The sequence below is a fragment of the Furipterus horrens genome, unplaced genomic scaffold (genome assembly GCF_987537825.1).
Source record: "Furipterus horrens unplaced genomic scaffold, mFurHor1.1.pri manual_scaffold_12, whole genome shotgun sequence".
In the NCBI taxonomy this organism is placed as follows: Eukaryota; Metazoa; Chordata; class Mammalia; order Chiroptera; family Furipteridae; genus Furipterus; species Furipterus horrens.
The window spans coordinates 60073901-60091407 of NW_028327182.1; the positions used below are offsets into that span (position 1 = coordinate 60073901).

Genomic DNA, 17507 nt, shown 5'->3' on the forward strand with positions numbered 1-17507 from the left:
TTTACAGGGAATCAACAGTAGCATGGATGAAGCTGAGAATCAAGTCAATGACATACAACATAAAGAAACAAAAAACAACCAATCAGAACAACAAGAAGGAAAAAGAATCCAAAAAAATTAGGACAGTGTAAGGAGCCGCTGGGAAAACTTCAAGTGAAGCAATATTTGCATAATAGAGGTGCCAGGAGAAGAGAAAGAGCAAGAAATTGAAAATCTACTTGAAAAAATAATGAAAGAAGACTTCCCTAATTAGTTGAGGGAAATAAACATGCAAGTCCAGGAAGCACAAAGAGTTTCAAATAAGATGGATGTAAAGAGGCCCACTCCAAGACACATCATAATTAAAAGACCAAAGGTTAAAGGTAAAGAGAATTTTAAAAGCAGCAAGAGAAAGCAGTTAGTTACCTACAAGTGAGTTCCCATAAGACTGTCCGCTGATTTCTCAAAAGAAACTTCACAGGCTAGAACAGATTGGCAAAAAATATTCAAAGTTATGAAAAGCAGGGACTCACAGCCAACTTTGCTCTACTCTGCAAAGCTATAATTTAGAAGTGAAGGGCAGATAAAGTATTTCCCCGTGAAGAAAACATTGAAGGAGTTCATCATCACCAAACCATTATGTAAAATGTTGAAGGGACTTATTTAAGAAAAAGATAAAAAATGTGAACAATAAAATGGCAATAAATACATAATTATCAACAATTGAATCTTAAAAAACACACTTAAGCAAACAAGAACAGAAACAGAATAATGGATATGGAAAAATTTTTGATTTCCAGACGGGAGATGGGGTTAGGGAAATGGGTGAATTGGTGAAGGGATTAAGAAGTACAAATTGGTAGTCACAGAATAGCCATGGGGATATAAAGTACACTATAGAAAATGGAGTAGCCAAAGAACTTATATGTGTGACCCATGGACAGGATTAAAAGTGTGGGGATTGCCTGAGGAAGTGAGGGGGGTGCTGGTTGGAGAGGGCAAAGGGGGAAATATTGGGACAACTGTAACAACATAATAAAATATAATTTTTTAAAAAGTGAAGAAGAAAAGAAAAGAATCTCTTAGATTCTCCTCTGCATGCACATGTGTGGATGAACAGGTGGCTATAACCCTCAGTCTTCCTATTCTGAGTAGGAAGGAATCTTGGTAATATGATTCCTGTGTCCAGAGCCCAGCTTCACACATTCAAAAAACATTCTGGTGTTGTCTGATTCTAAAAGCGATGCTTGTACCCAGGCAAGTGACGTGAAAATTACGTGGCCTGTGTCTCTCAGAACGTCATAACTAAAGTCTTAAATAACTCTTGGCATCAAAACTAAAAAAGTGGATTACTTCACCCAAAAAATCTTCAGTCACTTGCAAGAGTGGTTTATAGTCACCTATTAACACTAGCTGTGTTCATGAGACATTCACATGGAATATTACTACTGTTCTTCAGGCCCCTTATTCATGGGCATTCTAACCTCATTGCTGTATAACTGGAGGCTCTGAGCTGCAGCTGTCAGGATCCTAATCCCTTCTGCGAGAACTTGTTGCCAGTGTGTACAGTAGCAAACTGCGTGCTTTGGTGCTGGTTTTCAGGCACTACCAGAGGTCTCGTCAGCAAAACAAAAGTTGCGTGTGATACTTTTTTAACCTTCCCGAAATTCAGCTAACTGGTTTAGGTATGTTCTGACTTAGTATTTAATAAATGTTCACCTTCCAGCAGACATGTATAATAAAGACCACTTTTTTTACAGGAAGAGAAACTAAATTGGGAACAGAACGTGAGACCACTTTTACTATTCTTTAACCGTATGACCTCAGAGATGTAAATTAACCTTTGGTTTTCCTTGTTTGTAAACTGGAGGGGAAATATTTGTCTTCTAATTTACCATAAAGAAAATGGTGTATCTGAAAAAGGTTTTGGGATCCTTGGAAAAAGGAATGCTATATAAATTCATGGTTGTACAGTGATTATTATATGACTCAAAATTGGGAGATAAGACATCAAATCCTTGCTTTCCATAGTTGAAAAACAGCTTAAGCTTATTCACATGATATGCTGTATTTGAAAGGCATAAAATACTTTATTTCTCCAGTTTTAAATGTGTTTTCTGATATGGTACGGATTTGTTAAAGTAGAAGCTACTCAAAAAGCCCATCTGGCTGTTGGGCTATGTGACGTTAGGTATGTGCTAATGACACATTGATGGGAACAATGTGAACTTTGAATTTATTGCTATGTAGAAAGCTTTATTTTAAATAAATACTATGGTTTTTATTACACTGAATAAAATCCATTTTCTCCCAGGGTTTTAATTACCTCTTTTAGGATTGCTATATAACCAGTTCATATAAGGATGATGTCCTTCTTTGTGTTAGCTGAGATAGTCTCTGGTGAAGAATGTGTTTTCTTTCTCCAGTAGCTTCTAAAATTTCTGATTTTGAAGCCTTTGTTCAAATTTTGATTTGTGCTAGTGTTTCCATGGTATTCCTTAAAGCGTGATTTATTAATATATAATTTTAATATAATTTCCCTGCTGTATTTAAAGTTAAACTTTATTAGGTAAATATAAAAGCACTCAACACTATGAATTAATTGCTGCTATTTGATATTTTAATGTACTATTTGTCTAGTTTTCAAGAAATTATCAAGAAAATATCAATATATAGTCATCCATTAGTTCATTGATTAATGGATCCAGAAGCTCAAAAAGGTAAGTCATTTTATGTTTCTTTGTGTAATTTGACCAGTTATAAGAGGACAAATAATTAACAGAATGTAAAACCTTACATTTGCAATGTTTATTAGTGTTTTAAATGGAGCTGAGACTTTTATCAATTGTATATTATATCTTGGCTTGTGTTTGCTAACCTGTAAATATTTCTAATAATATTTAATGTTTATTGCTATATCCATTCCCCTGATAATATGTTTAGGAGACAGTAAATTAAATACATAGACTTGCTTAATATTTATTTTTTAATATGCAAAAGTGGAATAATTTTTTTCCCAAGTGCTATACACATGATTGTGATTTTTGAGTTATTTCATTTTATATAAGAAGTTTGTAAGAGGGATAAGAAGTCTTATGTAAAACTACATGTTTTTACTAATGCTTGGATGAAAGATGATTTTAGATTATAAAGACATTTCTAGCCTTTGTTTATGGTCCCTCTGATGGATTAGTTAGAGGCAAATACATAATGTAATTCAACCTCTTGATGAAAGGAGAATTTAAGTTTGAATTCTACTACCATGTAGTTATTGAAATAGATGCACCATTTTTTTAAAAGTATATTTTATTGATTATGTTGTTAAGTAGTTCCAATATTTTTCCTTTGCTCCCCTCTGCCCAGTACCCCTCTTCCCTTCAGCAATTTCACCCGCCTTAGTTCATGCCCATTGATCATGCATATAAGTTCTTTGGCTTCACCTTTTCCTACTATATTCTTAACTTCCCCCTATCTATTTTGTATTAACCGATTATTCTTCATAGATCCTGTACCATTTCCCCATTTCTCCCACTCCCCCTTCCCAGCTGATAACCCTGCAAATGGTCCCCATATCTATGATTCTGTTCCTATTCTGGCTTGCCTAGTTGGATTTTGTTTCTATTTTTTAGATTCAGTTGTTGATAGTTGTGAGTTTGTTGTCATTTTAGTGTTCATAGTTTTGATCTTCTTTTTCTTAAGTAAGTCCCTTTGACATTTCATATAATAATGGCTTGGTGATGATGAACTCTTTTAGCTTCACCTTGTCTGGGAAGCACTTCATCTGCCCTTCCATTCTGTTCTTTGCTGGATAGAGTAATCTTGGTTGTAGCTTTTCATCACATTGAATACTGCTTGCCAGTCCCTTCCTGCCTGCAAATTGTCCTCTGAGAAATCAGCTGATAGTCCTATAGGTACCGCTGATAGTCCTATCGACAGCTCTCCACCTCTCTCTTGCTGCCCCTAGGACTCTGTCTTTATCTTTCACCTTTGGCATCTCAATCATGACGCGTCCTGGTGTAGTCGCCGCTGGGTCCAGCTCACACGGAACCTTCTGTGCTTCCTGGACCCGTATGTCCATCTCCTTTGCAAAATTTGGGAAGTTTTCCTCATTTTTGTCAATTCTTGTTTCCTCATTCTGCACTGGTTGACCATTTTTTTCTTCCTTATGTTCCAAATAATTGATTTGAACCCTAGTTTTCTCCCCTTCACCATTGGTTTTGTGTGAATTTTCCTTCATTTCACTTAGCATGGCCATCACTTCTTCTCTTATGCGTTTGCCGTACTCAAGCATATCTGTCAAGCCTGTGAGCATCTTTATCAGCAGTGTTTTGAATTCTGCATCTATTAGGTTGTCTATCTCTTCATCTGTTAGGTTGGCTATCTCCTCATCGCTTAGTTCTCCCACTGGAACCTTGATTTGTTTCCCCTTTTGGGCCATACTTCTCTGTCTCATTCTAACAGGCTCCTGTGTTTGTTTGCCTCCACGTCCCAGGTAGAGCTGTCGCTCCTGTTACGTTGTAAGGGGCAGAGCCTTAGGGATTTGTCAGTACAGGGCGACCTGTTTCACCACGTTGTGGCACTGTACGTGGGGGAGGGGTTCGAGAGGGAACAATGCTGCCTACATAGCACTCGCCCCTCTTCCAGGCACCTCTCCCACTTCTGCACCAGACTGTTGCCCCTCTAGCTGCCTCCTTGGCCATCGTTCCCAGAATGGGTGGGTCTGAGGACGTTCTAGGATCGTGGAGGCCCTTTAAACAAGTGGACTCTGCTGAGACCAGCAGTTTCTTCCTCCACGCCATCCCCAATGGTCTGCACAGTCAGAGGCAATGAGGCTTGATTTTCCCCGGTGCTGGGACTGTGGGCTTTAAGGCCTGGTGAGGAGCTGGGAATGCTCCCCAGGTGTCCCTCCTGACTTTTTAAAACATGTGACTGCACTTTCTGCCGGTCTGCCACTGCTGCCGCTGCTACCACCACCACACCGCGTCCTCTCCGCCCTGGCTCCGCCCCTCCTACCTGTCTGGATGAGTATTTCTTCTTTATATCTTTGTTTGCTGGACTTCCATGCAGTTTGGTTTTCTGGAATTTCTGGTTGTTTCTAGTTTTGAGGTAGTTGTATTTCTTCTTAGTTGTGAAGGGAGATGTAGCATGTCTGTCTACACCTCCATCTTGGCCAGAAGTTTCAGATGTACCATTTTTGTATCATATTAAATAGTGTGTCTTTGCCCAGATTATGTAATATAACTATCCCCATTATTCTGAGATAAAAAGTGCAAACACGCACTCTTGACATAGACTAGAAGAATTAATAACATGTTTTTGTAGTATAAATTTAATTATTTTGACTCCTTTATCTACAGACTGTGGATGTTTTCTAACAACTATAGTCCTATTTTTTCCTTTTCTTTCAGGTACACCAGGTAGCCTCTACCTAGGTGAGCTTAAGTCTAGGCCATGAGAGCTGGGTGTTTGCCCAGTGTTGGCAACCTGTGTGGCTTGAAAACTAATGGTTTTACTGTAGTGATTTTTGTAAACCTAAACATTTAAAGTTGTAATCACTTAGAGAATCCAGCTATTTAGATGATTTGAATGAAGAAGCAATTTCTGTATGGCTTATGAATATACTTACATCATTATAACAATGTTGGTATTAATCGTGTGTATAATAATTTGGCATATTACAAAGGAAACAAAAAAGGTCAAGGTAAAGTTGAGACAGAGCTAGTAATAAAATATTTTACAACATGAATAAAAGCACCCCATAATCATCTATATGGCCAATTAAAGCTTTAAAAACATGTTCGCAGCACAGTGTTTAGGGGATTAAGTGTGTGTTATTGGGGTAGAGTCAGGTGGCATTTTGTTGGAAAGACTTTCACTAACCAGAGGAACACTCAGTTCTCAAGTACTAAAGGATGTTGACGTGTCCTGTCCTAAGTCTTTTATACTTATTATCATGTGCTTGGAAAGGATGGAGCAAACCCATAGACCAGTTCTTCTGTTTCAACACTGGCCTGAAGATCCTGTAATTGCAAAATGTCACTTAGTTAATACACAGATTAAAGCTAGGACTACGGTGGAGGCAAAAGATTCCTCTGTCTGTGGTTTCTAGTGCTAAATTATGGTCAACACTGTTTAAGACCTCATCCACATATACTATTCCAAATATTCTATGATGTCTATATCTTGCCAAAAGCAACTTCTCCAGCTGTTAGCACTGGTAACTGACATGTGTTATAAACTAGTGGTATGCTCCTTATGATCTGCACACTTGGAGCAGGTTTATCCTAACCCAAGGCCCAGTAATTCCTGTGCACAATAACTTAAATTTGTAACCCCCAAGTGCTTTCTTGATGCCCTGCATACTGGCAGTTTGGTTTCTTCAGTAAAAGATATGTGAAAATGTGATTAAATGTGCAAGAGACATATTTGGAGAAATTTTTGTGGAGGAGAAAGAAGGAACAGAAGAATTAAGGGAGACCTTCATACCATGATGCAGTTCTGATACCTGTAAGAGGAGAAAAAGAAGAACAGGCTGGGCAGGACGAGACTCAGACTGCAGCATGGTCCTGAGAAAGTCTCTGGCAGGCCGATGGGGAGTCCCTGAGCACAAGTTGCTCACTAGAGGAGTTTCCTTTATGGAAGAGGAGCAGGCAGGCTTTAGTAGGCAGCACTAGGGGGAAGCATGGTTTCTGAGGATCCAAAGGGATAGCAGCTGGCACTATTGGGTAGTTATGCTTCCCATAGCAGGCTCTCTTAATCTGAGTGGCATGCCTCTGTGGCTGGCACTTCATGCCACCAATTTTTAAAGTATATTTTATTGATTATGCTGTTACAGTTGTCCCAATTTTTCCCCCTTGCCCTTCCTCTGTCTGGTACCCTCCTTCCCTCCAGTAATTCCTCCCCCTTTAGTTCTTGTCCATGGGTTGTGCATGTAAGTTCTTTGGCTTCACCCTTTCCTATACTATTCTTAACAGTCCACTGTCTATTTTGTTTTTTACCAATTATGCTTCTTTATTCCTGTACCAAATACCCCTTTCTCATATAATAATGGCTTGGTGATGATGAACTCCTTTAGCTTTACCTTGTCTGGGAAGAACTTCATCTGCTCTTCCATTCTAAATGATAGCTTTGCTGGCTAGAGTAGTCTTGGTTGTAGGTCCTTGCTTTTCATCACGTTGAATACTTCTTGCCGGTCCCTTCTTGCCTGCAAAGTTTCTTTTGAGAACTCAGCTGATAGTCTTGAGTACTCCTTTGTAGGTAACTCTCTTCTTTTCTCTTGCTGCTTTTAAGATTCTCTCTTCATCTTTAACCGTTACGTTTTAATCATGATGTGTCTTGGTGTGGCCCTCCTTGGATCCAACTTCTTTGGGACTCTCTGTGCTTCCTGGACTTGTATGTCTATTTCCTCACCAAATTAGGGAAGTTTTCATTATTTTTTCAAATACGTTTTTAATTTCTTGATCTTCCTCATCTCCCTCTGGCATCCCTATGGTTGAGATGTTGGTATGTTTAAAGTTTCCCAGAGGTTCTTAATTTTCTTGTTGTTCTTTTTCAATTCCTATTTTTTATTTCTGTTCCGGATGAATGTTTATTTCTTTCTTTTGTTCCACATCATTGATTTGAATCCCGGCTTCCTTCCAATCACTGTTGGTTCCCTATATATTTTTCTTTATTTCACTTTGTATACCCTTCAATTCTTCCTTTATTTTGTGGCCATACTCAATCATTTCTCTGAGCATCCTGATCACCAGTGTTTTGAACTCTGCATCTGAGAGGTTGGCTATCTCCATTTCATTTGGTTCTTTTTCTGGGCTTCTTTCTGTTATTTCATTTGGTTCATAGTTTTTTGCCTCCTCACTTTGGCAGCCTTCATGTGTTTGTTTCTGTGTCTTGTTAGTATGGCCTAATGGAGTAGGTGTCCTCTAGGGTGTACTGGCACGACCTCTCCTATTACCCAAGCTGGGTACTCAAGATGTGTCCTTTGTATGGGCTGAATATGCCTTCCTCTTGTAGTTGAGCCTTGGTTGCTGTTGGCAGGTGAATCGGAGGGATTTACCCAGGCTAGTCAGCTGCAAGGAATGGTTGTGACCACTGACCACCAGCCTTCACCCTCTGTGAAGGATCATCTGTGCAGGACAGGACAGTGGTATTTTGATGTGGTCTGTAGCTGTCCACTGGGTGTGCAGGCCCTGGGATTTCCCAGGTGGTTCAGGCCAAAGTCACCTCCCACCTATGTTTTGCCTGGAGCACCCTGCCCGAGCTATGAAGCAATCTAAGATGGCTGCCACTTGTGCTGGACTTGGAGATTCCCAGAGGAAGCCAAACTGAATCTAAGCCCTCTGCTGGTAGTGCCAGGCCTGAAGCTAACAGAAGCCAGCTGTTGGTTATTTGATAGGACTTAGCAAGTTGTGAAACAGCTTGGGTGGGCTGGTAAGTTGGGTGGGGCAGAGTCTCTGGGTATCTCCAAGGCAGGGTCAAACTATGTTAACCAGGTTGATGGAGTTTCAGATATGGCACAAGTTTGCTGGTTCTGTGTAGGGATGGCTTAGGAAAGAGACAATGGCCTTTGCTGGCCTTAATGCCAGACACTTCAGTTTCTCCCTGTATACCACTGGTGCCTTTCAAGCTGCTACCATGGTGCTGGAGCTCAGAGGGAGTGAGTCTGAGTAGATGAGTCCATATGTGTGTTCTTTAAGTTCAACTGCTTGGGGTCCAGCATTTTCTTCTACTGACTCAATCCCTGCTGGTTTTTGGAGCCAGAAATAGTGTGTACTTATCTCCCTGGCACTGGAACCCTGTGCTTGGGGCCCTGGTGTGGGGCTGAGACTCCTCACTCCTGATATATATCTCTCAAATTTTTATCCACCACATGTGGATGAGAAACCAGCCTGTTTTGCATCTGTGCCCCTCCTATACATTTGATGGATGTGGTTTCTTTAATTTAATAGTTGTCAGACTTCCATTCAATGTGATTTCTCATGGTTCTGGGTGAGGGCTGTTCTATATTTTAGTTGTAATTTTGATCTGATTGTGTGAAGAGGTGAGCCATGTCTTCCTATGCTGCCATCTTGATGATACTCTCTTTGCCACCTATTTTAAAATATGCATTAAAAAATTACTTTCCTTTGCCAATTTTCTTCAGTTATATTTTCTATCTCAGTTTATGGCAACGCCACTTCCCTGGCTACCCAGAAACTTGTAATCATGCTAGTCTTACCCCTTTTCTCACATCCTTCATCATTAAATCTTATTGATTTTACCTCATAATATGTTTTTTTACCACTCACCACCTGTTTGCAGCATCAACCTTGATGCAGGTCTGTATTATTTCTTCCCCTGATCATTATAACTGCCTTATAAAGGGCTGTGCCTACCCCGGGCTAGCTCCCTTTCTTTATCCTCTCCAGGTTTCTCCATAGCCTGCATAATTTTTTAAAAAATTCAAGTCTTGTCATATTTGCCTTCTGTTTAAAATTATTCAGTGCCTTATTTCTTACAGGATAAAATCAAGACTTCTTAGCGTGGCATAAAGTATTTGATCTCGTGCTACTATTACAACTTATCCTACATTCTAGTTCTCAGAGTTTCCTAATTGGATAATTGGTCAAGAGTCTTTTTGCCAGAGGGCTTTTATGCATGTCTTTTCCTATGTATGGCATGTATTTTCTTCTTATTTGATTCACAAACTCATAATCATCAAGGCCCTGGTATTTCTTTCTTGAGTTCTTTGAGACATGGAACTTTTTATTTGAGTAATCAATTAAGTCTTTACTATAGCATTTCTATGCTGCTCTGTTGTTGTATTCATAGTGCCCAGGTACTCAATAAATCAGTGAATTAATGAATTAGGTAAAACTGACTAGACTTGAAATTTGCTCATTGGTGATGATCTTTTCTTTCTGGTTATCAGTCAGTTAAATCTTTCAGGACCAAGTATAATACATTACTTAGTGATATCACATGAAAATCTTTCACAAGGATCTTCATAAATCTTTATAAAGTTGGATTAATAGCTCTTGGAGAGCAATATTGACTTAGTATACAAAAAAAGTAAGTTTATTTGAGTAATTCTATTGCTATTTAAGAAACATCAAACTATAGTCTGAAGCAATATGTTTAATATACCAGTTAGAGTACCATAACACATATAATTACTAAAGTAAGAATTTTTCATCAGCACATTTTATATGTTTTCAAGGTAACCTGAATAAGTATGTATATCCTAAATAAGACTAATAAGTATTTGACATATTGAACAAAAATAACTTAAATATGATGATCTGTCTTAGATATCTTCAAAAGTCAGGTTTAAATGTCAAGTTTGAATGTCAATTGTTGCCTTTAGGGAAAACCTGCTACTACTGCTTCAAAAGCTCACAAATTCGTACTTGGCTCCTAGACCCAATGCTGCTGCCTTAGCGCAGACTGTTTTATCTTGTGTCTAGGTTATTGCATCAGTCATCTAATTTGCTTCTAACTTACCCTTCAGCTGCTACTGTCACAGGTAAGTTTTTAAATATCAAATTTGATCACGCTACTTCCTATTCTAACATCTTTATTGGATCCTCCTCACCCTATAGAACAAAGGTCAGTCTTGTCCACAAATCTGACCTCAACCTGCTTCTTCAGGCTTATTTTCCACAACACCCCAATATGCACCAGCTCCACAGATATCTGATGGTTCTCCCAGCCTTCCTCCAGTGTTGGTGGATGTTTTTTCTTCAACTTTGCTTCTTCCTTTCTGTGCTTGACAGTCTTCCTCATCCCTCCAAATTAGCTCAGATATCTCCTTGAGAATACTTCTAATCTGACCAGCCCATGATGCTTACCACAGCACACTAGAAATATTTCTTTTATTGCACTTATTACACTTCACTGGCTTTTTTAATCTGTCTCTTTCTGCTATGATACCAGCAGCAAACTTTGAGTACAACTAATTCTTTTTCCAACTGTATCCTGAGGAGTCTCAGTAAAAGATGAATTTTCTTTTCTCTTAAATATAGTATCATTTGATCCACTTGATTAAACTTACAGACTTTGTACATTCTTTAAATTAAACATACATATAGACTAAAAAAAAAAAGTTTGTGAAATCTCAGGAATTAGATTCAACTTAAGGATCCAGGACTTTAAAATTACTGAGGCGTTCAGAATCCCATTTTTCACAGTAGCCTGTGACAATTTACTAATCTGCAAATATCTTTAACATCTTTTTTCACTTTAATCTCTAGATACTTCTTAAGAAGCAATGACATTCATCTTTAAACACAAGATTTAACTGAATGAAAGTGTCTTTCATTTAGTTGAGGGATTTTTACTTTAAATTTTGCTGACAGGTTTTCATGATAGTTCTCTAAGGGAAGCTTAAATTCACTTGTCATAGCTATTAAAGACTTTTTTGGTGTATTTCTGTGATCTGACCCTTCCATTTATTATTGTTGTTTTTGACCTTAAAAGTATAAAAGAGAAGAACACAGACAGAGCCTCTATATTTGAAGGCTTGTGGCAATTCAGCCTTGGAAGTCAATTCTCTGTTGAATTTTCCTTTTAAGAAAATCATCATCGTAATGTAGCAGAATCTTGCTAATTTTCAGTTCATAATTAATTCTCAGGAGAACAAGAGCACCTGGTAAATTTTATTCACTATCAGCAAAGATTTAATAGCAGGAAATGGTGTTAAGATTTTTTTATATCAAAAAGCATTAAAATAGATAAGCTCAAGATAGCAACAAAATTATAATATTGTCTTGATTGTTTTATTTACAATATATTTTAATATTTACATTTCAGTATTAAATTCATTAAGAAAATTATACTCTAAGATTATAGTAGATAGCTTTTATCTCGTCGGCAGCCGTCCGTCTCGAGAGACGATGGTGTAGCTTCTTAAGAGTCTATCTGCACCGCCGAGAATGGCTGTGCAGTCCGACTCGGGAGTGACACGGTATCTGTCTCCTCCCGTGTTGAATCGACATCTTGCGATGAAGCTACAGAGCCTGGGCAGGGTGATATGGAGGGTCTGCTGTTGCCCATGCAGCAGACCCCCCCTCTCTTCGCAGCTGAAGGATCCAAGGGAAAGACGGAGTCAATACAGCTTGGCTTCAGGTGCGCTGCAGGAGTTGCCGGTGTTGACTACAATGTCAAACCGCCTTAGGGACTCCGGCTCCAGATTTTCTGTCGGGGTTTACTCCCTTAGCCTTTCCCCTGAAGAGGTATGCCACAAGGCAGCGGAGGTTTTTTGGAATCAGAGTTTCCTTCTCTGATGTGCCCTGACTGGAAGATCGAACCAGCGACACTTAGCTCGCAGGCCGACGCTCAATCCACTGAGCCAAACCAGCCAGGGTATTAGCTTTTATCTAATGGTACAGATATCAGGAGTTTTCTGCTTTTCATGTAAGAAAGCCAAGATTCATTATTTTGTGTAACATTACCTGGTTTTAGTTATTTATTGTGGGGCCTGAGTGCTAGGTAACAAGGGAGAATGTGTATGAGAAAATTATTCTTCATAAATATAAATTAAATTTTATTGCATGATAATGCTGTTAACTTTTTGAGGCAATTCCTATTCAAATCATAACTAAAAACCAAAGAGTATCTACTCATTATTAATCTTCTCAACATCCAGTCCCATATTCAACAAATAACTATGCATGCCCTTTGAGGGACATGTTCTTTGTATGTCATGTTTGGAGTGTAGATTTCTCTTTTACTGCAAGGCTACTTTAGGGCTGCCCTTATGATAGTGCATTTTTTTATTTGCAGCTCTTTTTATTATATTCCAGTTTAGAGGTTCTTGGCCTCAACCTTGAAATGGGTGATGATATTGTTAAAACTTAATATCAAACGTATTTTGGCTTAATCAAATAATTACTATTAAAATCATTACCTCAAAATCTTTAAATAGAAGTTAATGCTGGAAAATGGCAGTCAGAGTTTTAAGGTGGAAATAATTGTGTATATGTGTATATTTGCTTTTAAAATCTCACATATCTAGAGCCCTGGCTGGTGTGGCTCAGTGGATTGAACACCAGCCTCTGAACCAAAATGTTGCCGGTTTGATTCCCAGTCAGGGCACATGCCTGGGTTGTAGGCCAGTCCCCAACTGGGAGCGCGTGAGAGGCAATCACACATTGATGTTTTTCTCCCTCTTTCTCTCTCCCTTCCCCTTTCTCTAAAAATAAATAAAATCTTAAAAATTAAATACAAAATTAAATAAAATAACAGATTAAAAAAATCTCACACATCTAGACAAATTTTTTTAAGCAGCTAAGTTTAGTATATTTTAGTTTCTTGGTATAAATTATGCTAATTTTTATGAGTATTACTTTTTATGGAATGACTGGTATTCATATAATATTTAAGTGCAAAATAATTTGATATAAAACATCATCAATTAAATTTTATTCAATATGATAATGTTTTCTATATAATATATGGTCATTGTAGGTGATGACTAATTTTGAATTACCATATATAATGGGTAGAATTGTGCTCTTTTAGAATGAAGATGCAATTAATAGTGGTTATTGTTGTTTGTGAAATCTCTTTGAAGATACTTTAGGGTGTAATCCACACATATATTTGAAATCTCATAGCCTTATAAAGGTAAAGATGTGATCAGTCTTAAAAATAAATAACTAGCTCTTTATTTAGAAAGCAGTCAGAAAACAGGAATTATTTATTATTACATTGTAGTTTTTAGAACAAAAGCACTAATCTGGTTGACTAACCTTTAAAAGAAAGTGCAAAGTCAGAAATGTCAGTTTGTAGCTGTAAATATTCACTGGCAAAGTTTTTATATCAAAGAATGGAACTTTAGGAGATACTCCTGAGATTTAGTGTACTCTAACATTTATTAATCCCTGATACCTTAGGTGACTTTTCAAAGAACTGCTGCATTTACAAGGAGTTTGCAAGGAAACCCAAGAAGGCATATTCAGCTAAAGGTCAAGGCAGCAATTAATATTCTCTGCTTTTCCCTAAAGAACTTTCACAGCAAACATTGTCCCCTCCCCAACTCATCTTAGCAAGGCAAGTGAATATAATGAAATGAAAGTTAAAAGTTCAAATAAAACATATTACTAATATTATTTGGTTCTTAGAGCTCTTCCAGTGTGAATACATGCCATTGTTTAAGGAGAAAGATGATGAAATATGTTAGAAGAGGGGGCTCTTGCTGAAGCATATCAATTTTTCATCTATGTTTTCTCTGCATCTGCAAAGAGTCAGTGAGTGTTTATGGTGCTGATAGAGTGGGGTGATGGATTGGACCCTTTTTTGTGATGTGTAGTGAAGTTGGAGTTCTTGGGGGGAATACTTCATTTTGTGTGGATTATAAGCAGGACTCTATTGAGAGATCACAGACTTCAGGACAGGAAATCATCTATGAATTTCACAGGCTGACATGGGGCTCTTTTTTCTCTTTGTGCTTTCCTTTCACCTCTATTCTAACAATTTCCAGGTGGTATTGTAATTGTCTATTTGCATGTCTATATCTGCACATCTATAAGCTTCACCAGCACAGGAGTGTATCTCTGAGTTTTTAAATTCTCAGTCACTACACAGTGTGTAGAGTTTAGTAAATACTTAGTGAATAGTTGTTGAATGAATAAATGAAGAATTTTTTAGCCTGTCATTTGGAACACATTCTCTTCGGCCTACTGATGAATCTTACTTTTTGTTCAGCCTACTGATGAATCTTACTTTTCATTAATTCACTTCCCTTCCAAAATCTGATATCTCTCTCTCTCCACTATTGGCTTCATTTTGTCTGCTTTTTTACTTTCTCTCCTATATTTCTTTAGCACATTTTATCTCTATGACAGCACTTCTTCACATGATGGTTGTTTTATAGAATCCTAGAAATTCAGTTATATGGTGGTCTTAGTCCAGCAAGACCAAACATCTTTAATATCTTGAAAGAATGGTCTTCTGGTTTCTGTTTGATAGTTTCTGGGGACTAATTGCTTACTGACTTCTGGGAGAGCCATTTTATCTTTGAAAAGGTGTGATTTTTAGAAACACACACACACACACACACACACACACACACACACACTCTCTCTCTCTCTCTCTCTCTCTCTCTCTCTCTCTCTCTCTCTCTCTCTCTCTCTCTCCCCCCATCACTTCCATTTGCTGCTGCTTCAAATTTATGAAAACTCTTGTGGTCCCTCAGATTGTTTCTTCTTTATGATAAAAATGCTGATCTCCCAAAATGTCTTTATATGTCTGAGTGTCAAGATTAGTCACCTCCCTGTTGCTCCAGTTTCTCAGTGGCCCTCTAAAATGGGACTTTCCAAACTGCATATGGGGCTGCAAAGATGACCTGACCACTTTCAAATAGAACAGAGCCATTACCTCCCTTGTTTAAAATTATATCATTGATAAGTCCTGGGTATATTACCTTTTTTTGATAGTTGTATTCTACTTTTGACTCATATTGAGTTTGTGGCCACAAATAATTCCCTGAATGTGGACTTTACGTTAGTCTTTTTCAAATTTCATATTAAGTCAATCTACTGGTATGGCCCATTAAGATATTTTGTTTTATATTTAGTTTTCTGTTATAATTCCCCATTACACTCATATCATTTGAATATTTGATTATGCTCTTAATATCATCAGTCAAACCAGTAACTAATAAGTCAATCAGAGCAAAGCTTAGAACACCCTTTTATTAGAAAGTTTTATCCAGGTGGTTATCAAAGCCAAGTACTTAGGGGGTGTTGTAGAAAATCTAACTTGCATCCAGTTCAGAATTTCTTCATGGGAATGTCATGAGGTACCATGTGTATTACTGAAGTTCAAACCATTATGTCTGTGCATTTCTACTTTTCTCTGAGGGCAGAGACCATGTATATCTGGCTAACTGCTGTCTTCCCATCATCTTGCACAGTGCATGGTATATAGCAGGTCTTCAATACATACTGTTTTGTCGAAAGAGTAAATTGAACAACCAAAGAACAAATGTTCTGGCCTAAGTTTTTTAAATGAATATTGTCTGCCAATCTCTGTTTTAAAGAATTACACATTTTTTTCTTTTTTTTTAATTTTCATAACACTATTTCTTTTTTATACTTGAAGTTGTCTTTATTTTCTACCTTTTCTTCCTAAGAGAATTAAGCCTGGATTCGTTAGTGGTGAGGTGGGGGAAATGGCAAAGGACAAAGAGAAGACTTAAAGGATCAGTGGATTCTAAGGGTCAATGTAAGAAATAGTTTCTGTATCAATGCAAATCATACATTAGATAGGTTAAAACTAAGACACACTTCCTTTATGAAGCTATCCTTGAGTAACCTGGACCACAATGCCACAGTGATTTCCCCATTCTTTATTTAACTATAGAATCCCCCCCCCCAAGCATTATTGAGGTATAATCAACAAATGGAATTGTATATATTTAAGATGTACAACTGTTTCACACATTGTGAAATGAACATCATAATCAGTAAAGCTAATTAAAATATCCATCACCTCACATAGTTAACATTTTATTTTTTTATTTTTGGTGAGAATACTTAAGGTCTACTCTCATAGTATACAATACATTATTATTAACTACTGTTACCATGCTGTACATTAGATCTCCAGAACTTATTTATCTTCATAATTCAAACTCTGTACCCTTTGACTGTTTCCCCATTTCTCCCACCTCCCAACCCCTGGCAACCATCATTCTACTCTCTGCTTCTATGAGTGACTATGGAATTTTCAGTTGTACACCCAATATCACACAATCTAATATTTTTGATTATATGGTGATCTTGTTTTATTGTTTATTTTTGTAACCAAAATACCATTAACAGCTATAATATAATAATAATAATAATAATAATTTATTGAGCCCTATGTAATTGTAGACAAGGTGCTAAGCACTTTATATAGATAATATTTAAATCTCCCAACATTTTGATGTATATATTTCTGTCTTTCCTATTTTACCAATAAGGAAATGAAGGCTTAGAGAGAGATGTATATCTTGCTCCATAACTAGTTTGTAAATTCTTTGGAACTATTAGGTTCTTTTTATTATAATTTTTATCCTCACCTGAGGACATCTTTTTCTTCATTTCTTTCAGAGTGAGAGGGGTTTGGGGAGACAAACGGAAAGAGAGAGAGAGAGAGATGTGAGAGAGATATGTGAGAGAGAAACATTGCCTCTCCTTTAGGCCCTGACTGGAGACGCAACCTGCAACATAGGCATGTGCCCTGACTGGGAATAGAACCTGTGACCTTTCAGTTTATGGGATGATACTCCAATAAACTGAACTACACTGTCCAGGAGAGGTTGTTTTGAAATTGCATCTTTTTAATAGTTTAGAGTGAGGGCTTTGAAACAACCAAAAAAGGGGCTCCTTTTTGGCTCCTTCATTTACAAGTTGTGTGAGCTTGATCAAATTATAAAGCTCTCCGAGTCCTAGTTCTATTATCTGTAAAAGTGCAAGTAATTCATATCTTCCAAGGCTTGTGCAAAAATTACATGAAATATATACAATGTATTTAACATTGTCTAGCGTGTGAAGAAAATG

General features: G+C 37.5%; 1 protein-coding gene across 3 annotated transcripts in view; it reads left to right on the top strand.

Moving 5' to 3' along the window:
* Window positions 1–994: 994 nt before the first annotated feature.
* The window catches only part of LOC149996268 (methyltransferase-like protein 21E), a 30460-nt gene continuing 13947 nt past the window's right edge, over window positions 995–17507 (top strand). The window contains exons 1-3 of one of the 3 annotated variants that reach the window (XM_090258443.1): window positions 995–1664; window positions 2620–2699; window positions 10425–10483. Coding sequence is in view for 2 of the 3 variants with exons in the window: in XM_090258444.1 (XP_090114570.1) it covers window positions 2678–2699 (22 nt within the window). In the remaining variant the exon portion in view is untranslated. The remainder of the gene's footprint in view (window positions 1665–2619; window positions 2700–10424; window positions 10484–17507) is intronic. The other 2 variants (XM_090258444.1, XM_090258445.1) reach the window with 2 other exon arrangements.